Below are 24,835 nucleotides of genomic sequence, written 5' to 3' on the forward strand. Positions count from 1 at the left end.
ACAGTTAAAGTCCCATCAGCCATCACACACTGGTTAAATTAATCTCCGCATTAGACCCATCCCCGTAGAGGGCTCAGGAACTGTTTGGTGGTTTAACCCCAAAAGTTCATCCCCTTAAAGCTGAGTGTCAAGCAGGGAGGCATCGAGTCCCATTTTTAAGGTCTTTGGTATGACCTGACCAGGATTTGAACCCTGATCTCCTAGTCCCAGGGAGGACTCTCTACCACTAGGCCCCTGAGAAGGTTAAGAGACAGAGAGAGATGATGTCCAAAAATCAGGAAACAAGGCTCCAAATCCTGTTGTCCTCTGATGTAGTATACTGCTAGTTCCTGAACAACCGCATCTTTATTCTTGGCATTTTCAGTACCTTCCACAATGAGCTGGTTACAAGCCATTTAAGTAAATAACCTAGTGTTTGTGGTAGTGTACAATGCTATTGCATATTTACCTTTGAAATAAACATATTTGTTTGAATTTACATTTATTAAATCCATCTTTTGCTGTAAAAACTGCATTTAAATATACGGAAACACTGTTTCTCCGCAGGAGTGTGTGTGTGTGTGTGTGTGTGTGTGTGTGTGTGTGTGTGCTTGCGTGCGTGCGTGCGTGCATGTGTGTGTGGGTGTGTGGGTGTGTGCTTGTGTCTTTGTTCATTTTCATCTCTCTAGTCTGTTTAGATACAGAAAAATGATCACATTTATCAAATGCAGTGTTTTATTTGGAAAAATGTCTTTATTTTGTTACATTTGCCGGCCGGTCTCTTCTGTTTTGGTTTGACAGAATTGATGCGGCTCATGAAAAAATTTGAGCACACACCGAAACAACCGATGCACAGCGCAAGCCTTCGCCACGCTTCGCAGCTGATGTGATCAAGACCACAGGTTAACAAGGGCGCTGAATAGAAGCGCTCTTTGTTCCACGGTGCTTTACGGCGCACCATCGCTCCTCCACATCTGATGTGAACCAGGCATCCGAAAACAAGGCGGTGTTGGCCACGCCCACCCCTCCGCCATTCAGGATTCTATAAACTGAAAAGCTTTGTTATCTGGGAGGGGCTCGGAGCAGAGCTGCTGCTCCTTGAGCCTGGAGAGGTGATTTTCCCATTTGTGACATCAAAATCTGGGATTTTTTTTATGGCTTTTTTTTTACACATAATTTCTAAAACCCAACACTGACAGAAAACAAACGGATGAGTTCATTCATGTTTATAGAGGCGGTAGAGATCCACACGACAGCACAAAAGATGCAAAACATGAGTTTTGCATAACATGTCCCCCTTTAAAGCGACATGTATTTTCCCTGGCAATAAGGAGCAGTACAGACCTAAATAATTGCAAGCAAGCGGTATGTTTGTGTTCAACTTATGACCTTACCAACGGAGGGCCATTAGGGTCAAAAATTCTTGGGAGCACAACCTCCAGGAAAATGACAAGAACGTCAGACTCCCTTTCATTACTGGCAACGAGAGAGGAGGTAAATGTGTAAAAGAACATTTATGAATGGTGGAAGTTTTTAACTGCTTGTTACAAATTCTCATGGGGTCCCGTAGAAGGAAACATGGCGTCCAAAACGGCGTCGCTCAGACACTTAGAGTCACCCACTTCCATTTATTTTAGACCCACTTTGTATGGTTGGTTATATGGTGCGAAGCCGCCAACATTTTTCAACAACTGGGCATCATTTCATTGATTTTCAACATTTTGATGGATATTTCCAGAGATTAACATTAAAAACTACACAGTCTCTTTAAGTCCTGCCTCTTTCATTAACATGAATGGGACATTTTCCTGACTAAAATCTAAACATGATTTCTTCTTGTGTTGAACCCACTGATTATTGTTGAAATAATAATTCCCTAATACCTGTATTATTTTTAATAACTTCCAAATGATTTGAGTGGGCGGGACTTTCAGACCTACATCCTGAGTGAACAGTCTCAGGCTCCAAAGTTTCTGCTAATGGGAAATTATGGCTTCACTTTAGAATAACAGAAGTATTCGGAGATGCGTCGTCTGGTTTCTATTATTTTTTATTATTTTTCCCAAATCAATTCGTGGGTTGACATCCAGGTGCTCGTCCACGATCCCGAACAGCCAAATCACGAAGATCAAACAATCTCCTGCAATAAAATCAAAAACCAACCACAGCTTCATTCTCAAGAATTTTAATAATTTACTAAAAAAAGAGTGTAAAAGTAACAGATCACTTTTAGCAAAAGTGATCTGTTTTATATTCAAAGTGATAACAGACGTAACAAATTTTTGCTCTTGTCTGTACATTTCTGTACACGTACTTGGCAATTGAACTTCTTGGCTGAAATGAAATGAGTGTTGGATTGTATGCTGGGTATTAAAATAAAAAGAAATAATCAACAATAAAACAAATGTTTTAAAATAACCCAATCAGCATGAAATATACAGCTCAGATAAACACCCTCCAAATAATAAAAATAATAATGAAATACACCTCCAAAGTGTATATACAGACATGCTAACAAAGCGCCGACTTAGGGAGGCTGTAACAAAACAAACATAAAAACAGGCTCTTTCTGATGCTTTGCTTGACATCATTTATGGAATCCAATAAACGAAAGCATAATTTTAAACATTGAAATGCCATATTTTTTAGTTTAATTCACGTTCGTTTGGGCAGAAAACGAATACTTCATAAATGTACAGTATACCATATCTCCTGCATCAAGTTAAATTAAACTTAAACTTTTAAATAAAAAAGTAAAAATGTCTGCATGTATAGAAAAAAAAACATCCTACTTTGAGTCGGCTGTGCCCCCCCCCCCCCCCCCCCCCCCAAAAATCATCATCAATAAGTGCCTGTTTGGAAGAGGTAATACATATTTATGTATATACATTTATATCTATCTATCTATATATATTTATATATATATATATTTATATTCATATATATATATATCAAATTCTAAGACATGATATAATCTGTATAAATATGGCATTTTTACAATTGCATTAAATTGACAAATTTTATTTTAGATCCCAGAACGATTAACAGGCAGCTGGGGAAAAAAGCCTTTTTTTTTGTAATGATTTTAAATATTAAAAATAAGTCTCAATTCTTTATGAATGTATGCCTTACATTATAAATAAGACATCTTTCCTGGTCAAATTTCCATTGTGTTTATATGTGAAACACTTTGGAAGGTGAGGAGACAAGTGCCAAAACCAAATGCTCCAACTTTAAGAAAAAAAACCAAGGGTTCATCATCCAGCTGCGAGTGCAGAGAACTCGCTAGTGCAGTTCTACACAGAGCCATAGAAACGTCTTTGATGTAATAAAGCTGTGTATTTGTGTTGTCATGCCGATTTGCTGGTTAGACGCCTCTCCTTGTAGCAGAAGAATCCAATAAAACGTCTGTTTGTGTTATCCTCCTCAGATTCTTCCACTGGGAGATTGCGCCATTGCTGAATCCTTCTGATTTCTTGTCACATGCACAATGAAAGGCAGTTTTACATCAAACGGGGTCGTCACAGAGCAACAGAGGTCCAGCGCCACAATTTTGATCCTTTATGAGTTTGATTTGCCCAGTTCTTGGCCATGAAGTTCATCAGAAGACCTCTGGTGCTCTCTGGTGGTCAAAACGAGGAACAACAACACGTGTGTGTTCGTGGAGCTAAAGTGTGTTCAGGATGGCGTTGTACATCTGGATCAGAACCGCCAGGTGAACAGGCAGGCAGGACTGGCGATCCTGTGTGGCAGGTGTACACGTCAGCCAGGAGAGGGCGTTATACTGCTCCAGTACAAACCTGCACATGGAAAGACAAAGTCAGTATTATCTACAGAATGGACCAAAATCTTGGGTTTCTAAAGGTGCCGGTTTTCGGGTGCGCTCACCGTAACACATCAGAGGTGGTTTTAGAGTCTAAGGGATGAGGGGTCCTTTTAGTCTTGTCAGATGTGATCTCATCCGACTGTGTGATGGAGATGTGATGGTGGAGAGACGCCTGAGGAGAAGAAACATGGGAGTTAAATCCTGAAGCTTTGTGTTTCTGTCCCAGTCGTCAGTCACACTCGCTTCACAGTACCTTGAGGAAGAGTGGGCACTGGTTCTCAGCTTGTGGGCAGGAGGCCCAGAACCAGTGAGGAAGTCTGTTGGCTTGTGCGGTGGAGACGTAGTAGCCCAGAGCCAGTGGCTGCTGTTTCAGCTCCTCAGGGGGGTTGTCCCTGGAGAGCAAGCGCTCTCCCTGACTCTACACAGCAAACAAGGTCATCAAGCGGTTATTAACCTCATTCTTATGGCCTCCACAACTTATTCATGCTTTTACACTGACACCTGCAAAACGTACATAAAGTTTATATTTATAAGGAAGTGCAGAAGCACGAAAGCTGCTGCCATAAGATGCTTTTGTCACATCGTACTCTGAGGTGTCTTAGTTTCATACCTGCAGCAGCAGATCCTAGCCTAGGGTTAGTTTAGTAAAAAAGAAGTTGTTTCATTTCTATGTTTCTTTTGTCAGACTGTGAAACGTGTTGCTTATTTCAACTGGGCTGCTCAATACCAGCTTATTTGTTGCTATCCAGTATAACTCATCATTTCTGACACCATATAAACCAATATCAATGCATGCATGAGCCCCCACATAAACAAAGAAAAACAATCATTTTGAGAAGCTAACAGATGTCCTATTATCACGCATAAATACACTTTAAACATTATCTTTGAAAATATGACAACTACTTAAAATTAAGTTGGGCCAGTCATGCCAAACAAACAAAAATACTAATCTGTCACATTTGAGGTTTTGAAGAGACGTAGCTGAAGAGTTTGATGTATAACATGTGCACGGTATGTAAAAGTAATGTCATTAAAAGAGTAAAGACCAATTTGGATAAATACCGATATTACCTTTAAAATATCGGCCAATTATAACGATCTGCTGATGGTATCGGAGATTTCTAATTAGGGGTAAAAGATCTATCGCTTTCTGGCTGAAAGTTAGATTTTTGACAATGCAATTATGAGATGGTCCAACCTGTGGTTCTGTGGTGCTCTAGACTGACCCAGGGTCTGTTGTGCTAACTATTTTAGACCTCTGTGGTTTTCCCCTGGTTAGCGGTGCAACTTCTCTTCTTTTAAAAAACATATGAATGTTTCTGGCACACACTGTTGCTAAGCTACGGTAAATCCAAGTAGGCATGGGTTGGTGTTGCAGCGGCCTTTTTGTGAGGGAAAAAAAAAACATGCAGACGGCCCCAAAAGATGTCCAGGCATTAACCTTTAGCAAAACAATGCAGGATTAAACTCTGCATGTTTCTCCTTAATAAATATACCTTTAGGTTTCATCCTTGCATTATTAGAGTGATAGCTTTTAATGTTTCTATGCCATGATGTCATTTCCTGTCATGTCTGTAAAGGTAATACTTGTGTGAATATGGAGCTAAATTTTGATTTGAAAAATAAATAAATAAATAAAAGTGAATTGAACTGAAATTGCAATTTCTGCCAGAAAAATCTCAGTTCTATCTTATCCTACAAGAGTTCAGCCCTGTTCCTAATTTTAACTACTTTTATTTTGCATGATTTTCAGATGAAATTCTAAACTGAGGAGAAATAAAAGACCAGATTGTTTTTTCTGGCCTTCTAATTTAACTACTAACTGTAGTTTAATAGACACGTTTTAGAGATGAGGCAAAACAGCCCTAACCAGCACATTTCTTAGAGTTTTATGGGTTCATTTTAATTAATTATTTATCTATTGCAAAAGAACAACACACTACTGTGCATTTTGTCCCTGCAGGTTAATGATTTACAAGTCGCTGCAGGTTCCCTGAACAGCTCTGAATGTTGTGCACCAAAAGCTGTCGACGCCTCTCCTCCCTCTTCTGCCTCTGAGACAAACTGCTCTGCTTTTATTACACTTGGTGCAAGTAAAACTCCCGTTCTCGCTCTGCAGTATCAAGTCTGAAGCCTAGAGTGGAAAATCATTCCAAAAATTAAACATCCCAAACTTTCCTTTTTTACGTGAACAAATCCTGTAAAATGGTTTGATCTTATTTTCAGATTTTGAGGAGAAATAATGTTTATTTTTATTTTGTTCTAAATCGCTCTAATAATTTAGGATGTTTTGCATCGCTTTTGAGTCTAGAGTTTAAATCTCCTCACATGTTATCAAGTAGCTGGATGGTTGTAAACTGTGTACATTTATAACAACATTAATTCTTGAATCAGTCATTTTGGATATAATGTGCCATTAAATGAACGATGGGTGAACTTTGTGGAAAGTATCTCAACGCAGATTTTACAAGAAGAGTACAGTGAGAGAAAGGTTAATAAGCTTATGAGTCTTATTAGTAAAGGTTCTTGATAATTTTACAATATTTTACAATAATTTTACTAGATATATTGCATTTATTCAAAATAAGGGTGCTAACATCACTGGCTTCTCTTTTCCATTCACTTTTGAATGATTTCCTTTTAAAATCTGACTCACCCTGGCGTGGTGGAAATGTGACCCCATTCCCATTCCAGACGGTGACCCGGGTGAGGGCACAGGAGAAGTGTTGGGGGAGGGGTGAAGGTTTCCTGTGATCAACATCATGTCATGGCCGATGTCATTCTCCAGTTCGTCAGGAAACGGGAGATCAAACATGTCATCTGGGGACAGAAATTGTTTGTAGAGTCAGCAGTGTGGTACACAACTGGTATAAGTTCATCAACAACATTCACAGATTAAAGTTATTGATAAACAATAATGTATCTTTAGAAAACAGTTAACATTTGAAGGAGGATTTTTTTAAAAGACCAAGTTCACTCATTTTGCATTTGCAGTGGTCTTTAGTGCAAATGAATGCCTTGGGAAACAATCTCTGTGGGGGACAAAAAGCTCTGGCGCTCATGTTTCAGGAAGTAAAAGTTAGCCGGAGGAGAGGGGAAAAGCAGACGGTAGGATTTGGAGTCTGATTAGATAACAGCAACGTGACTATACCACTTACTCTGTTTGCTTTGCAATGTTGATGCTTTATCTCCACAAATAACATAAGCCTAAAGGAGCTCTGCTGTCTGGTGAAGTTACTAATGCTAACAGTTAGCTACTAGTGTTAACGTGCTCCGCTCTCTCCTGGACACTAAATCGACAAAAGCCACCCCCATCGCAAGCCAAAATGGGCGAGCCCATGAATGCTAAGTTTACAGTGCTACGTGCAAATGTCTGGCTTTTCTAATCTGAGCATTTTCACGTCTATTTTCTATCAACGGCTAAGACTATGTCAACATTCAGCCTGCATGTAAAACTCAAGAGTGGCCAATGATATTTGAAAAAGAAGTATAAAAAGTTTTCTCAATTAACTTGCTTGTTAACACAAATTCTTTAAGTTTGCACAGGAACTGAGTTTGTCCAACGTCAAGTTAAATAATCTCCTACGGTGTTACCATTGTTGTCCTCTGTGGGATAGGAGCTTGGTGCCAACTGGGTTGTGGCAGACGTCGGAAAGACCAGGATGTGTGTGCAAGAAGCATCCTGAGGTGTGTTCAGCTGCGACGTCTGCAGGTTCAGAGCAGTGCTGCGTCCAAACACAGAGCCCATGGTTACTGCATCTGGAAGCAGAAGCACAGGAAAAGTTATTTATTGTGAGTGTTGCACATTTATATATTTAAAATTATATTGTGTTTTTTATTAATTTTTTTGATTTTGTGTGTTATGCATCTCATTGAGCATGCATTTTGGTCATAATCATTGGTAAATCAGACTTGTGACTTACCTGGCATGACCACTAAGGAGCCTTGAGGCTCCATGGCTACGAGGCAGGCACTGAGGATGGAGGGAGAGTCGGCAGCTGAGAACCCACACATACGACAAGCCTCCCTCAGCTGACGTCCAATTGAATGGAGGGAGTGCTCCCCGAGGAGAGAGCTCCAGTCTAGTTTGGAAAGATGACAAGAAGTGTGTGTGTGGGTGAGGGCAGAGCAGTGCAGACTGAAGAGTTTCAAAGTGGGAGAAAATTAGCCTTATGTGCAGGGTTGTCACTGAAAACTAATGAAATCTAAAGCATGAGACATTTGTTCTAGCCAAGGACTGTTTGTTCTGGATGGTCACATACCTTAATACCCATCTCATGCTAAAGTCACATCACCACTGACTAATAAACTAAAATACACACATGTCTGTCCTCCCAGCTTCCAGCCATAAACTGAGTGAACATGAGAGGTCACATCTACTGACTTTCTTCTGGGTCTTTTGACTTGATCCTTAAAAAATATATATTTGAGTTTCACCAAGTCATAGGCACTAAAACACATTTATAGTGTAAATGCACTTGGTACAGTCCTTTTGCCTTTATTTCAAAATAGAAAAATAAATGTTATCTTACTGCTAATGAGCACATTACTCCCTCAAAGCTAAACCTAGCATCAAACATTGTCTACAGAACCACACAAGGCATGGTTTCTTCAGACACTAGGCCCTCTTCCACTGACTTCTGGGTATTTTTACTGGACCGTTGTGGCATGTGAGTGTTTTCCCTTCACCAGGCCAACCTCAAAGGACCGCTTTCTGGGTCAGTTCTGGGAGCGCCTGTAGGTACCCGGAATGGCCCAGTAGTGTCGCTGAGTGGGGCTTGTTTTTAACTCGTGCTGATTGGTTGTAACTCAGTAGGAAATGACATCAGCAAAACAAAACAAACAGCATTTGTAAAATCCGAAAGGTTGCTGATGAAGCAGAATGAAAGGAAAAGAAAATGAGAAGCGTCAACGCTGCTTCTAAATCGCCATCGCTTTACTCACCTTTCAGCTCCCCGTGGCCCAGTCTGCCTAACCGACCAATGACAATCCTCCACGGCAGTGATGTCATCTGAATGATGCCAATACACCACTCCCACATTTTCTGTAGTCCCATTTTCCTGGCGGATACTTTGGGGCGCCTTGCTCTGAAATGAAAATGAACAATAACATGATGGTATCTGTGCTTGTTTCTTTCCCAGCTCCAGGTTTGACTCTGAAAGCCTCTAACAAACATCGCTAACCTGTTGGGTACATCAATGTTGATAATGCAGGTTTCCAAGAGCTCCCCCTGCTGGTCAGTGCAAGACACCAGGATCCAGCGCTGGTCATGTGACAGGCAGTATCCCACAAAGAGCACGTTGTATTTGGGTGGGAGTTCAGCCCAAATCTCCCCCGGCTCTGGCTGCTTGGAGCGAGTCGGGCCGAGGATAAATGGCGGAGAGTACAGCTGCAGTGGGCTGGGGTACTGAGTGAGGACAAGGACAAAAAAAAAACTATGAGACTTGAATAAGTTGTTTCCAGTGCCCTGGATTGTTCCATGCTTACCTCTGGACTCTTTAGTGCAGAACTGACAGTAGATACTGGCCCAAACCCGGTGAGGGACTTGATATGTGTTTTCTGGGGTAGCAGCCGTCTGCACTGGGAATAACACGAGAAAGCCAGGGAGCGCAGATGCTGCAGATACAAGTGGTTTTCTCCACTGGCTGGCTGGAGCAGATACTGGCACGGTACCACCTAAAACACACGGGGCGAACCAAAACTGTGACAGCAGCTTGCTTAACCTTGCTGGTGAAATGTAAACCGAAGCATCATCCCACCTGCAGCACCAGTGCAGGCCTCAATTTCTCCGGCAAATGCTGCAACATCTCAGTGTAGCAGCGAAGAAGCCCAAGAAGCCAAACGCTGCCCGACTCAACCTCTTCTCCCTCCTCCACCTCTCCTTCATTTCTCATTTTAGACGGGGTGACGAAAGCATCTACGATGTAAATTACAATTGCTGGTGGGTTCGCAAGTCCATCCGCCGAGTCGGCCAAGGTAGGAACGCCAATTCTAGACTGCTCCGAGGAGCTGAAGGGCAGCGAAACAGAAAGCATGCTAGTTTGCGGATGTCAAAACAGAGTGGTGATGATTGGGATATTCGTTCTTACACGTCAGTGTTTTCTGCTGGTGCACTGGGTGGGGGTGTGGAACTAGGGAGACCTTTCGAGTCGCTGGACCCCCCTTGGGTTGCCTCCCCCACCTGGCCTGAGGCAGCTCCACTCGGGGTTAAATCATTTCCTGTATTTGTCGCACCTGATGTTTGTTCTCCTTCTACAGCTGGGGGCTGCCCCGATGGGGGCGTGGTTAAGGGAGGCTGGGCTTTAGGAGGCAACAAAAGACTGCCGTCCAGACTCAGAGTGGACAACTGAGGACCTGAAAGAACAACAACAAAAAATTTGCATTAAAACATCAATTAGATCAAACCCAAATGAGATTTCAATGCCCGCTGGGTCATTCTCACCTAACTGCTGTTTAAAGGCATAAGCATAGAGTTTAAGTTTGCCGAGGTTGTCGGTGTGCTGCTGTCCAACCCACGGTCCACTCATCCACTGATCCACATTCAGCTCCTCCAGCTTTTCTGGCTCCACGTCCTCCCCAACATGCACTAATCCATCTCGGGACACCTTGGACAGCGGACGGTGCTTTCCAAGACGACACGTCTGGAGATGGAATCACACCCTCGTTAGAAAAACAGTATTTTTCCTAAATCTGTCTACAGTTTTAGAGTTGTTTGATGGTTCTGATCTGACCTCATAAACTGTACTGAGCTCCAGGAAGAAGGACCGAGCTGCAGAGAGTAGGGTGGGGCTATTGGGACACACCACTAAATAGGCTGCATCTCGCTGGCCTCCATAAGGTTCCAGCAGCAGTTTCTCCCAGAAAGGCAACGCTAGTGGGGACAATGCCAAGAAGTCCCGCTCTCTGTCATAGCCAAGTAATACTGTCGGAATAGGCAGGGGCTCTGGCGACTCCTCAGAACCTTTGACACAATCAGGTAGTGGTTATTAGTCAGCACACCTATAGTATTACAAATGCTTTCTACCAAATTCTGTGCAGAAAGGTGTGTGTGAGCTCACCGTAAGAGCCTCGTCCAGCCATCTTGTGAAACTGCTGCCAAGTGAGTGGACCCTGGACGTGCTGGATGTTGTCCCAGGTTCGTCCTGTCCTCTTTTTCTGGATGGCATCCTGCAGGAAAGGCTGCAAAGACAGCAGCATGCGGACCATATCCTGGGACGACAACCTGCTCATGTCCACCACTTTTGAAGCAGCCAGAGGCACAAACAGACGCACAAGTATAAGAGATGGAAAAATGTTAGAAAGTTGTAGGATTTTTAAACCGTTTATAAACACATGCGATGATGTATGTTTGTAACAAATTTCATCCCAAGTACCGGGATTCCACTCCTTACCATTAGTGTGAGGCCAGGAATGAAGAGCACTACTTCTGACAACAGCCAGATCCACTTTCCCTCCAGTGGGGTTGTCCACATACTGCAGCCCCTGATCCAAAGCATTGAAACAGTCCACGCAAGCATCGCTCCCATCTGCCCACTGCTTCTCAGACATCCAGCTTTGAAGGAGTGCCCCCTTGCGGCCATTACTGGAAGCATTCAGGGGAAGATGGAGTGACGCTAGGGAGGAGATAGGCTGGGAGCATTGTTCCTGCAAAACAATCATGACCGGCGGGGAGGCTGGGCCTGCATCCTGCAGCTGCTTGGTCCTGGACACCACCATGGTTGGGTCACGGTGGCAAAGAGCAAGTCTTCGCTCAGCTGCTCTACCGACTTCAGAAGTTCGACCAAATATATCCAGCTCGTCTTCCAGGAAGAGACCTGTGCCTTGAGCCAGCCGCCTGTTCACAATGGCACTGAAGCCACACATGCAGCGGTACTGGTCTTCACAAGTGGAATCTGGGATGTACACCCCTACATCGGCTCCTTTGACATTCAGGTTGCATGCACAGATGCAGCAGCTGTCAAAGTTGCGATCCTTAAAGACGCTAAGGACGGAGTCTGAGAGCAGAAGGATAACGTACAGGCTGTGGGCCTCAGGCAGAGACGGCCCTGGCCGAGTCAAGGGATCCACAGAGCTCAGAGGCAGGCTGGTAGATGGGGTGGAGACTGGTGAGCTGAGCTCAGTACCATCCTGCTTCACTGAACCCTGTCCTGAACCTGCGGTATTGATCCCTCTGGGCGTGCGTGGAGTCCGTGGAGTGGGCACAGAGAAACGTGGAGTAGCAGGAGATGGTAGGATGCCCGTCGTGGTGCTCACAGAAGCAGTGGTGGCACTCATCTGACCATACTCCTGGTCTGTGAGGGTGCTGACACTGGGAACGTTCCTGGACAACGTGTCAGGAGGAAACAAAACATAAGGTAAACACTAACCACAACCCCACTCCTCCTCATACTGACACTTTATCCTAACAAAAAGAAATATGATCTTACGCGTATCCATCCTTGGTGAAAGCAGTGTTCTGGGGATGCATTATGGTGGTGAAATGCTCCATTTTGGGCAGGAGAGCCCAAGATGGACGATAGAAACATTGATCTGGAATTTTGAGTGGCGGTAGATTCTGGCTGGGAAGACACGGCAGTGGAGCAAACATGGAGGAGCCTATCTGTGGCTGGACAGAGAAGAAGAAGCATGTTTGTTTGCTCGTTCCCCCCCATCCCCCCAACATCTCTCATGGTTGTCTTAGGTCAACAAGAAATCAGCTACCTTGATGTCATCCTGTCTGGGACTAGCTGCACTCTCCTCTGTCTCCATACTGTTGTCAGCGAGATGAGCAGAGGCCAGTGAGGGTAGGTGGTCAGCCACTATGCTGGGTGGAGGGGGCTCTTGACTTGGGGTGTCACGATATGGGGTGATGGGAGAGGAAGCTGGGTGCTGCTCTAGAGAAGGAGGGGTGGGGAACATCCGCTGGAGATCTGCTACTGCTAAAAGGAGCCAAACGTAAAGAATGGATTGAAATTTGATCTAAAAACAACTTCGAAAAGTGTTTAAATTAAAGTGTCATGCAATCAGGAGTTAAAGATCAAGTTCACAAGCTCTGGCGCTCTTGTTTCAGGAAGTAGAAGTGAGCCACATGCTAGGTGAGTAGCAGAAAGCAGGATTTTGAGTCTACATCCCTGATAGTCTGAAATCTTGCCTCTGATTGGCTAACAGCAACAAGACTCTACCGCCGACTCTGTTTGCACCGCTGATGTTTTATCTCCATGAATTACTCAAGCCAGAAGGAGTTCTGCCAAGTTGTGGAGTTGCTAATGCTAACAGTTAGCTTCTACTAGCTGAGACATGCTCTGCTCTCTCCTGGATGCTAAATCAACAACAGCCCTGTCACAAGCCAAGATGGGTGAGTCCATGAATGCTAATTTTACAAAGTGATGTGTAATTGACAAGTTTTTCCCAAACTATTCTCCATCAGCGGCTAATGCAGGGAACAGGGGTGGAAGACCAGTTTCACATTCAGCTGGCATTTTAAACTTACAGTGACCGATCACATAAAAGTAAGTAAGTAAAAAAGGTTTCTCAGTGAACTTGACCTTTAAGGAATAAATATAAATATGGACTCACTTGATGGATAAGGTACACTAGCTCTCGCATCTTTCCCAAGAAGACGATCCTCCGTTGATACTAGTAGCTTTGTGGGCTGCGGGTCAGGATAGACAGTCTTCAAATGTTTGACTAATTTTTCTTAATACATTTCAACATGTTGAACTTTAATAAAGATGCATGGCTAATTAACATCAGCAGCAGTAAAATGGTAAGGACTAAATCTCATATTGCTAGAAAATAACTCAACAAACAAGAATGTCAGACATAAAGAGTGATGTTTACCCCCAAGTCCTCATCTACATCAAACATGTTGTCTAGATCAGAGATGTTGACCTCCAGATCTTCCTTTCTGGTCAGAGAAGGGTTGGTTTTAGCAGCAGCGTCGTCCTGACACAAATCATCTAAAACACACACGGAAGATCCAACACAAGGTTACTCAAAGGCTGCTGGACTTCTGAGCACCTATGGGATGTGGGGATTAGGTCTTAACCTGATTTTGGAGCCGAGTTAAAAATAGACATAGCATCGTTTCCATCAGGCACCGCACCATTGCTGGTGATTTCCTCTCCCTGAAGGATGAATTAGAAGAAAATGTTAACTTTTTCAATAAAAATTCAATCCGTTTCCTACTAACTTAAAAGTATAAAGAGCCATCCTTGTAGTTAATACCATTAGCCACAAAGTGCAGCAAAGTGCTAACCCTAACCCTAATCTTCATTTACTTAGGTTTCCTGTGTTTGAGTGATGGTGTGAATAAAAGTGTGCATTTCTAAAAGTGCAGTGTCAAACAGGCCACAATGGGGCAGCAGAGATAAACCGTTGCCACGACACAAGTGTGTGTTTTCTAGGCTAAGTGATGCGTCTTATGAACACAAAACATTACTTGTGGCTGGTTTGTCTCACAACAGTAGCTTTACTTGAATCTTTAGTCGTTGCTGATTAGAATGAGGTTTGTTGTCCTACCTTGGCCTTCTTACTGGGCTCTCTGTTTGAACCCTTTCCTCTCTTGGAAGATGGAAAAGGGTACTCGATGTCTCCCTCCTTGAAGTCGTAAGGATCCTCGCCGCGTTCTCGTAGCGCCTCTACAACCGGCTGCTCGAACAATCCCAGTGTGTGGATGTGTTCCTTCACCCTCTCTTCAGAGATTTTAAATCTCTTGTGAGTTTGAGTGTACAGTCTGGAGGAGACAAAGACACAGATGAAGCAGAACGGAAGGATTTTCACTTTCTTCCTGCATCCATCCTCCTTCTCCATCATCTGACTACAAAATCTCTGAATTTGCTGGTCATATTTTAGGGTTCGGGTCCAGACAGCGTTGCCCAGCACAACCCAGACTTTCTCTAACCAAAAGCGCCTTTCTGAGCCAGAGGACTCCAAAGTGCTTTGCATTCACACACACACACACACACACACACACACACACACACACACACACACACACACACACACACACACACACACACACACACACACACACACACACACACACACACTGGTGGTGATGGACACTGTAGCCACAGCTGCCCTGGGGATCACTGACAGAGGTGAGGCCGCCGTATATAGGTGTCACCGGCCCCACCGGCAAGCAAGAAGGGTGAAGTGTCTTGCCCAAGGGCACGACTGATTTAGACTGAATTCACTTGAGTTCAGTTATTTATATTGCGCCAAATCATGACAAGCGCTGTCTCACGACACTTCACAAAGTAAACATTCCAAATGAGTTCAGTTCATTATGCCAGTTAGTTAAAGGTTTCCTATATGAGTGGATATAGCCTGTGTTTGAACTGGCAACCCTAACCCCAACTACACACACTGAAAGCATCGGTGGCGCAGAACAGCAGCAGAACGGTTTACGCTCACGCTTCGCGCCAATCTCAGCCCCGGAGCAGCTTCTCCATTATTCTCTTCGCTAGACTCGCGAGATCACTAAATCCCTTGAGACTTCAAAGAGCACGGTTTATTTATGCCATCTGCCATTAAACCAGAAAGAAGAAAGAAATCCCGTATGACATCACTGTTCGATGTCATATATAATGTTCCTCTCCACTGCCAGGATTAGAGCCACAAAAACACTGTTGCACTTCTCTAAAGATGCCGGGAGTAAATAAGCAGTTTGGTCACATGTATTGACATAATTTATATAGATATGAAATAATTGCAATAAAAAATTGCAAAAGTCTTTTATTTTGAAAATGACCTGATGTTTTACACTGAAATCACGTGTGATTTACTGTCTAATCCTATGTTAACTGCAGAAATTGATGCGTCCCAGAAGCGGCTCGCTGCAAAACTAGAACCCAGTCCTATCTTTAGCGGTGTGGCGTGTTGTTTCTGAGAGTTTCTGCGCCGCGGCCGATTTGGATCAGCCCATAGACTATAATGTATTCTATTTGAAGCAACGACATCCCGCACCGCTGATGCCTCCAGTGTTAAGTCGAGGTAAGGTTACAGGGGGAACTCCTAGCCCTTGAGCTGCCATCACCCCAAACATTTAGCGTTGTTTTCCTACCTCTTGAAGGAACCTCCCTCAGCAGTTGTCTCTGTTCTCATTTCCTCCAGTTTATCTGTCGGGAGTTCAGGAGGTCTGAAGTCAATCTTTGTTGTCCTGGGAGTCCTGAAGCCTCTCCACCAGCCAACCCCATTCTCCCTCTGCCTCAGCATTGTAGTGTACATGGCAGTCTCACTGGTAATCACCCCTAACCCCGAAGCCCCATCTGGACACATGGGCATGTCCACAGGGCCATCCAGAACCTCTGGGTCCTGTATCCGAGGATGTGGGCTGAGAGTGGGTGGAAGTGGAGACATGGGTGAATGGAGAAGAGACTCGGGGGGTTTTCTGCCATTGGAGAGGGGCTTAGAGTACTTGCAGCTTGGCAGAGATGCCAACGGCTCCACCGGTGACTCGAGTGCTGCAAGACTGCTGAGATGAGGCCCACCGGGAGGGTCCTGTTCCAAGGGGGTCTCTGGCATGACCGGTAGACGGTGATGGAAGGGAATCACAGCCGGCCTCTTGGTCTGTTTGTCAGCCTTTTCTGCCTTGTCACTTGTCTTATGTTTGGGCAGGGAGGAGGTGGGGTGTAATGAGGGGCCAGAAGACAGCACAGAGCTGGCACAAGTCTGAGGGTTGGCAGTGGACGCGGTAAACATGTTGGGCTTCTGCTGCTTTAACCTACAACACAGCAAATTAGAATAGAAGCAACTAAATAAACCTTCTCCCTGATATAATATTTCTGGAAAATTAGAATCAGGAGTGAGTTCATTAAATACATTTAGGAGCAAATCTGAATGAAGTTACAAATGATAAGTGTTTACTCTGAGTTCACTTCTTCGTTTGTTTTATTTTGACAGGCGTGTTAGCATTTAATTTTCTTTCCTGTCAGAGTTTCCAACCTGGATTTTGTCTCCAGGAACCACTTCCTTGTTTCTATTTGAGGCATTTACTCCTCCGTATTTTTCTGCTTTGCTTCCTTTTAATTTCTGGCAGATTTTCGTGCTTGTTTTAGACATTGTGGTGAATATGTCTTGTATTTGGTTTTGAATCATCATCACCGCTTCAAAACAAAGGTTAGAAATCTGTAAACTGTTTTAATTCATATGAAAGTACAAGACATAATGCCATCTCTGTGTGGCGTCTGCATGCATAGAGGTGAACAGCTCAGCTGCAGGGCGTGTGATACCTGGGGCAGCTGCAGGGTGCTCGATCTCCCAGATCATTAAAGTTCCACGTGGCAACGCCATTTGGCACTTCCTTTTTCTGCGTCCCTTCAGTTGTCTGGTTTGGTCTGCAGGGAGCAAAAAACAAAACAAAACAAAAAAAAAAAAAAACAGAAGGAAATGAGCGGTATTTGTACAACGTGCTAGACATGACACGATATGATACAAAGCATTACATAATGCATGATACTTGATACAACACAACGTGATGCAGTGCACTAGGTCTAGGATATACTTGATCATTCTCTTGGAAAATGTGTTTAGGACACAGTTGTACAGAGGAGGATGAACCCTCCGTGTTTCACTGACTGACAGCCCGATGTCTCTGATATTATTTTGAGCATTTTGGTTTCAAATACAAATGAAAATGAACTTCCGTTTTTCACAGGAACAGGAACTATTCAACCGCGATGACGCTAGTTGGATGTGGGATATCTGTCAGACACTCACTCCATGGTTCATCACGTTTTTATGCTGCGCCAGAGACGGCGGTCAGCTGTGTTCTGAGGACTTGCTCATGAAAGCAGTAGTTCACTTAGGGACCATCAACAAATTTTGAAATAGTTAAAAAAAGCTTCCAGCTTAATTGATTAAATGACTCAAAATCAATTACCAAATAGTGCTAGTAAACTAGAACAATGAGACACAGTCGTTTTTAACACATTTCATACAATCTGATATTTTAAGATTTTCATAAAAATTTAAGTGATTTTCTTCAATATCTTCCAGGTAAAAGGATTAAAATAGCCCAAATCAAATCCCAGCGGTGTTACTAAGCTAGGCCAACAAGACACAACAGCTTTTAACTATTAAACAGTTAAACACAATTAATACTGATTTTAGAGATATTGTTTACATTATCACATGGAAGTTTGAAAATAAACATATTTTGAAATATGTATGGCAGTATTTAGCTTTAAACAAGGTGCCACAGTGAACAAGAATGATTTAATAAAAACCCAATTTTTACTAAGTAGGTGCCCCCCATTTGCTGTTTGAGGGTGTGGGCTCAACCCCCAATGTTTCTAGATACAAGACACCCCTGCTGACACCTACCTTCTGCTAGGACGCACGAGCTGACTAATGTTTGCACCTGTTAAAGTACAGATCACTCATAAATAATAACATACATGAGCTGAGAATGGTTTAGATAGCACTCCTTCCAGGCCTGATGGACCATCTGGTGGGTCAGTTTCTTCCCAGAATGCTTTGGACTGATGCTTGTGATCCCCATGCTGCTGTCTGGCGTAGGGACATGAGAGGTTGAGGTCACAAAGCCGCTGTCTGCTGAAAAGGTAGAAAACAGAAGACATGTCAAAATACTTGACTAAGCACAGACCTAAAAACAAAACAGCTAGATGCAGGGGCGGACTGGGACATTAATTCAGGCCGGGATTTTTCAAACCATTCCAGGCCACCGCCCAATTCACGCTAAACACTAAAAGTGAGTCAGGTTGGGTGTCTACTGATGTAAAAGTGCAAAACAACTGGATTAAAACTTCACATGTGCCCTGATTCTTCCTCTAAAATATAAATGTTTGTGTTCTGCTGCTATAATCTCTGCTTATGTTGCATAAACTGAAATTTTATTTTATTCTGTTAAACGTGCCTCCTGCACATGAGATGAAATATGCCATACACCATCATCCACCTGAACAGGTACCAGACTACATGTCTGGGTCAAGAGAATCACACCACAAGCAGAGACATAAAAAAGTGTGTGTGTGTGTGTGTGTGTGTGTGTGTGTGTGTGTGTGTGTGTGTGTGTGTGTGTTGGGGGGTAATGGACAGCCTCAACAATGGAAGAAGCCTTTTGCAGAGGCACACATCTCTGACATCCACATATACTGATTATATCACACTCACAAATACTGCTGTGATTTCAATCGACAGTGAAACATGTCTGTTTTCACACTTGCACTCCTTTTGGTTAATCTGACAGCATTTGAATGAGTCAGTGCCACGTGTGAATTTCACCACTGGTGCTTAGTAACACTTTCTGACTGAATTCTGACATGAGCTCTTTCTCACACATGAAAAACGTAACATTAGCGACTGCCTCGGTCTGTTAAAAGGATGGCATTCGGTCATTCACACATTGTTCATATCCTCAGGCTTCATACAGACGAGCCAGTTAGTGACAAAAAGAGCTACTGTGCACACAACACACTTGTTACTCGTGCAAATTCAGCCAGGAAACGGATTTATATCTACAACCTAGTAGCTTAACTCTTTGTCCTTTGACACAAAATGTCGTTTTCAGATGATGCTTGGGATAAAAAGGATTCTAACCAGCCTCTTTAGGGTCAAAGGTCATACGTTTCTGATGAAGACAATTAGACAGCTGTGTAGGTCCTGAAGCAGCAAAGCAGCTCTAGACCAAAGACATCATATACGTAGTCACGGCGCAGACTGGGGCTGCCTATTGGAGTTTGCATAGTAGCAAGCCGCCATCTTGGATGAGTATCAAATCTCCCCTAGTGCATGTATGCAAGTACACGTGGCTGCAGCACACAAAAAAGGGCGGTGTCGGGCCAGTAGTCAGACCCATACCATGTTTGGAAAATGCAACACTTACGTTCTGGAACTGAAGGGGGTGCTGTCGGGTTCAGTTGTCAGAAACCATATGAACTACGGCTGTTACTGGTTTACAATTGTTAATACTCTGTTCAATGTTCAAATTAAGCAAGATAAATATAATTTACTACATGACAAGGTCTGAATTTATATCCCAAAATGAAAAGGTTCCTTTCAGCAATTCTCTGCCCATGGCCGCTTCAAGCTTTATTTTGTGTTATCTAGGGCTGCACAATAAATCGCAATTATATCGTTATCACGATATCAGCATGCGCAAAATGCATATTGCAAAGAACAGATAAATGTTGTGATGAATGGACAGCTCAAATGTTTGCTACACATAATGCATTTTGTCAACCAAACGGAAGCATTAAGTTTTTTTAACTAATCAAATTGAGCTATTCATCCTTCTTTGGCCAATTAGGTGGATTCTCATAGGTCAGACGCCCGCCCCTGAGGCAGACAGGACTTAATTTTGATGGTTAGCAAACACCTGAGTTAGCTTAGTTCTGCTCTTTCTGCTGACTCTGCTTTTCTTGGGATCCACTGATGGCCTTTTCTTGTTCATTTTCTTTTTGCCTTTCTTCACATCTTTTGCTTTTCTCATTTTCATGATTTTTTTTGTCATTTTTTTGATTTCCTTAATTTTGATTATTTTTGTTTCTAAGTTAAGTTTTTATTTATCGCAAGTAATATTGTCATCGCATTATTAATCACTGTTATCGCATATCGCAGGTTTTCCTAATATTGTGAAGCCCTAGTATTATCTATGGTAGACCAGCGGCGTTATTGTTTGACTTTTATTTCATTTCGTCCTCTGCTGATGCTGGTCCGACACTAGATGGGGTCGGCAGTCATTTATTTAGCCAGCTGAAACAGATTTCAGTTATTTATATTTTAGTTTTTTTAATTATTTTCTGCAAAATATTTTATGTCTCTAAAGATCTTTGAATTTAGTCGTTTCCAAGCAGCATTTTAGTTGAGACTCTGCTCACACATGGATTCACACTGGCTAAATAAACAAAGAAAGTAAGGGAAAAAACAGATTAGTCCTTAAATTTTAAACAATTTACCGATAAACAGTTGAAAACATAATACTGGCAAGTGTTGCTAAAATGAAAAAAAAAAAGATTAATGCCGCGACCAAGAGGCAAGCCTGCGCTAAACTATACTCTAGTCTGAAGCTGTAACCACTGCAGCATTGAATCTAATACAATGTAAATGGTGCCTAGTACACATATCCCTTGACATCACGTGCATCTTTGTAGACGGGATGTATTGTTTTTTACGGCGACCTTCCAGTAGAGTTAATTTCTGAAGTAATTAGTCAGAATACCCAGGGTTCAGAACCGAGACCAGACTAGCTTCGGGGGGAGGAGAAATGGCTGGTAGTGTGCTACTTTCACCCATTTGCAGGAAAAAGCATTACGTTGACAAAGTTTCAGTTGAGACCGATGGTTGAGACAGGAAAATGCATGAATGCCACCCAAAAAGGGTGGGTTTTTTTCTTATGAGGAATGACAATATCAAATGCTAAAGAATTCCTAAAAGTAGATTTTTCATGATATGGAACCTTTACTAAAACTGTTCAATGAACCTCTCCATCCTTCTCAATCTTTAGGTTATATTAATTATAGCGCCCCCTTCAGTTCCGGAACTTAAGTGTTGCATGTTACAAATATGGTATGAGTCTGACAACTGACCCAACGTCGCCCCTTTCTGTGTGCTAAAGCCACATTCTTCAGTTATGTCTACTGAAGAATATGTTTACACGACTAAAAACCACATTTTATTATCATTTTTAACAAAACAGGTATGATAGAAAAGTCTGTGGTAAGACCACATGATCTGTTTTCAGTAATGTGCTGGCTGTTGCAACTGTACTGTACAAAAAATTGTCATAGTTGCTCCCCCTGTGTGGGATCCAGTTGGGTTTGGAGAGTGAAAGACCCAGACGCTCTCCAGCTCCCTATGGGGCATCTACGTATTTGTGTCTATGCCCCAGACCATTGCACTACCACCACCATGTTAGACTGTTCTCTGTTGTAATGCAGTTAGTTTTAGACCAAATGTAAACCTGAGTTGTATCAATATGAATGAAACGGTTCCAAAAACAGTGTGTAAGAATATTGTGAGAATTCTACAGTGAGAAAATCCCAAAAGAGTCGAATATTTCAGTCATTTTGAAAGGATGGTTATACTGAAACATATTTCATATGCAGCTGGCTGCGGGGATTGTCAGTTTTTCTCCTTTCAAAGCAAAGGAAGGAGGGATGTAACTACTGTTTAGCATCAGTGAGTGTGGGGGTGTCGTGCCTCCTGCAAGCCAATACTGCAGCACCGACAATTGTAATTTCACGACAGCTGGCAAAAAGTTCCAGTTGTTTGAAGTAGTTGCAGTAACCAAATTTTACCACAAGATGTCATTTGTACTTCTTTTCTACATATCACACCTTTAATAATCTCCCAAGTCTTTGGAATCATCCAGATGTATTTTTTTAATCTGTATAGAGACATGTTGGTTTAGACAGAATTTGTTCGTTAACAGGTGAAATCGACATTTGAAAAGTGAGCTTTTTCAATTTTTTGCAATCAGTTTTCTGGGGATAGTAAAGTTTAATAAATTCATCCTAAAATCTTGAATAAAACTTTTATGTTATTGTGCTTATAACTTAAAATTTCTTTTTCTCAAAACAAATGCAAGTGAAACTAAGTTTTAGATGCAATAATAAGCTCTCACTTCTATAATTTCTCATATAATAAAATTATATGTGTAAATTTGCAGGTAAAGCTTCATAATTGATTTCTGTTCATTTAGATTCAACAACACTGGAATAATTGCTAATATATTCAACAACTGATATGGTTGATTTGAAACTTTGCATGTAAACTCAAACTTTTTAGATCCGTTTCATTTGTAGAATTTAATTTTCTGTGAACACCAATCTGCTGATACGTTTCACTGTTGTTCTCTAATGTTCTGCAGGAATGTTCCAGTGTGAGTATCGGTTACCAGAGCAGGTCTGTTCTGGTGATGTTGGCGGCGTCAGCGGCACGCTGCAGTTGTTCAGCTCCTTGTTGAGGCCCGGAGCTGTAGGAACAGGTGGAGGCTGTTCCACTGGTAGGTCCCCCTGAGCAATCAGCACAAAAGCAGCTGGGTAGGTCATCCTTACTCCACCTATAAGACAGGAAAAAGAAGAATTTACTGTTTAGACACAAAATAGTGGGTAGCTGATTTGCAGAAGTACCTAGACCGATGCAGAGTTGATGATATTTCTCATGGACAAGTCTTTAATAAAAAAAATATTAAAATAAATAAATAACTAAATAAAATGAGAATAAAGCCTGGGGCACACCGGGGACAGCATGGGCGTCGCACCCGTGGGGGATGTGGGGGTTTCAACACACACACTTTTCCAGCCGTTTTGCAAAAGGAATAACTGAACGCTCCTTCTACGGAATAGTTGTTATTGTCCAACTTTAAAGCCAGCTTTGTTAACACTCAGTGACAAAAAAGTTTGTCGAAACCGCCCCGCCTCTACCCGAGTACACCTGTGCGCTGGTGGACTGGGCTGGAACTACAGTTTATTCAGAAGAGTTTCTCCGGGCCCCGCCGTTGGATTATTGAAGCCATTCAGGTTAGTTAGGAAACCTCTGAGCCAATAGAATCGCTTGCTTTTGATTTTTTTCGGCTAGTCTTTTGGGATTTGGCGTCGGATGGATGCAAGCTAAAACAGCCACAAATAAGCTTTGTGTGATGCTGTGAAGATGGATTACACAAAGGGATTATTTTTACTATAACATGAATTATGACCATGAATCAACAAAGGTAAGACTGAATTCACATTATGCGCGGACCTGTTACTGGATTGAGGTTGAGTTTCATTTTACAGCTGATGACATCCACAGACAACATCCCCCACACTTTTGAAAAGCTTGCAACGCGCCTGGGGGACAGACACGCCGCAGTCTTGAGAAGTCAAGTGATCACACAGGACGTGCCGTACAGCTGAGCTCTTTTTGGAAAGTTGCGCGATAGTCACAATATCACGCAGGACTTGAGAACAGGAAACGGAAAGTGACTCTTTTGTTTTTACGTGATCAGACTTGCCGTCATGTTTTGAGAGACTCAAATTAATAAAAAATGGGTAAGTACGGTATTTATTAGAATATGTTACGATCAATAGTACTTTACAGTTATCAAAACTACGGTTGGGTTTGTGCTGTAAAGCCATTCCACGTTGAGACATCTGCTGTAAAGTACTCCACAATGTTGCAAACAGCGCTTGAAATTGAACCGGCATCTATCTTCAGCTCCTCAGCGCGGCGCAGCGCTCCCTGTGTATCCACTCTCACTAACTACCATAATAACTTCTATTGGTAATGGACGGGGGTGGCACGTCTGTCTCCGGTGTGCCCCAGGCTTAATAATTGCAAAATAATGTGTTTCAGCTCTGTTGCCGAACTAGAGTTCACAGTCACGAACAAGACGTTGCTTGGAGTCACAATCATGGAGGTAAGGACGCTTGAGGTGCAATACATTTTTCCACCTCTAGATGGTGTCTTCTGAGAAATAAAGTCCAGATTTCTGCTTGTAAGCAACACTAAAGTGTTTTTTAACATTTTAGGCTGTTTTGGTGGTTTCAGTGATTCTTGAGGTAGAAATGTTACCAACTTCACATTATTCAGTGGTCTAATTAAAATTTTCATAATTTTTCATCAGTATATATTTCAAATCAAGCTTTAGACACAAAATAGTGGGTAGCTGTAGGAACAGGTGGAGGCTGTTCCACTTTTTTTTTTTTTTTTTTTTTTTGTTCTTGTGATTTTTATCTTGCAAGGTGCAATATTACAATGTTTTCTTTTTTTCTTCTTCTCTCTAGCCCAGGTACGTTCACCAGGTAGAGAGCTCTAGCTTCTTGCCTTACGGCTGCCTGCTGCTTACTCTTCTGTTAGCTGATAAAAAGGCTAGCAGTTAAGATGTTTTAGTTTGTCAATGATTGCGCCATGGTGAAGCCAGGAAGTAAGAGAGTAATGTCTTTGGAGGTGAAGCAAAGAGGTAAAACCAGAGTGAACATCAGTATGGGTAAGAGAGCTAAAGGAGGTGATTAAATCCCGCACAGATGATGACCTGGCTTTGTTGCTACTGGACTTATAAGTAATAATAGTTTGGTCCAACAGTTTTTTTGTGGCTTATTA

General features: G+C 42.5%; 1 protein-coding gene across 3 annotated transcripts in view; it reads right to left on the reverse strand.

Annotated features, from left to right (window-relative positions):
* Positions 1-3,424: 3,424 nt before the first annotated feature.
* The window catches only part of LOC107374167 (mediator complex subunit 13L), a 142,793-nt gene continuing 121,382 nt past the window's right edge, over positions 3,425-24,835 (reverse strand). The window contains exons 7-31 of one of the 3 annotated variants that reach the window (XM_070552323.1): positions 22,650-22,814; positions 18,190-18,343; positions 17,023-17,127; positions 15,855-16,514; positions 14,309-14,522; positions 13,836-13,914; positions 13,628-13,746; positions 13,364-13,439; positions 12,509-12,726; positions 12,235-12,413; positions 11,200-12,128; positions 10,867-11,046; positions 10,540-10,769; positions 10,251-10,449; positions 9,898-10,162; positions 9,568-9,817; positions 9,296-9,484; positions 8,992-9,215; positions 8,753-8,895; positions 7,732-7,890; positions 7,403-7,567; positions 6,465-6,628; positions 4,059-4,223; positions 3,868-3,977; positions 3,425-3,779 (exon numbers count right to left, since the gene is read on the reverse strand). In XM_070552323.1, coding sequence (XP_070408424.1) covers positions 3,647-3,779; positions 3,868-3,977; positions 4,059-4,223; positions 6,465-6,628; positions 7,403-7,567; positions 7,732-7,890; positions 8,753-8,895; positions 8,992-9,215; positions 9,296-9,484; positions 9,568-9,817; positions 9,898-10,162; positions 10,251-10,449; positions 10,540-10,769; positions 10,867-11,046; positions 11,200-12,128; positions 12,235-12,413; positions 12,509-12,726; positions 13,364-13,439; positions 13,628-13,746; positions 13,836-13,914; positions 14,309-14,522; positions 15,855-16,514; positions 17,023-17,127; positions 18,190-18,343; positions 22,650-22,814 — 5,474 coding nt within the window. In that variant the 3' untranslated portion in view covers positions 3,425-3,646. Of the gene's footprint in view, positions 3,780-3,867; positions 3,978-4,058; positions 4,224-6,464; positions 6,629-7,402; positions 7,568-7,731; positions 7,891-8,752; positions 8,896-8,991; positions 9,216-9,295; positions 9,485-9,567; positions 9,818-9,897; positions 10,163-10,250; positions 10,450-10,539; positions 10,770-10,866; positions 11,047-11,199; positions 12,129-12,234; positions 12,414-12,508; positions 12,727-13,363; positions 13,440-13,627; positions 13,747-13,835; positions 13,915-14,308; positions 14,523-15,854; positions 16,515-17,022; positions 17,128-18,189; positions 18,347-22,649; positions 22,815-24,835 lie in introns of all 3 variants that reach the window. The other 2 variants (XM_070552324.1, XM_070552322.1) reach the window with 2 other exon arrangements.

This window comes from Nothobranchius furzeri, chromosome 6, assembly GCF_043380555.1.
Source record: "Nothobranchius furzeri strain GRZ-AD chromosome 6, NfurGRZ-RIMD1, whole genome shotgun sequence".
NCBI classification, from domain to species: Eukaryota; Metazoa; Chordata; class Actinopteri; order Cyprinodontiformes; family Nothobranchiidae; genus Nothobranchius; species Nothobranchius furzeri.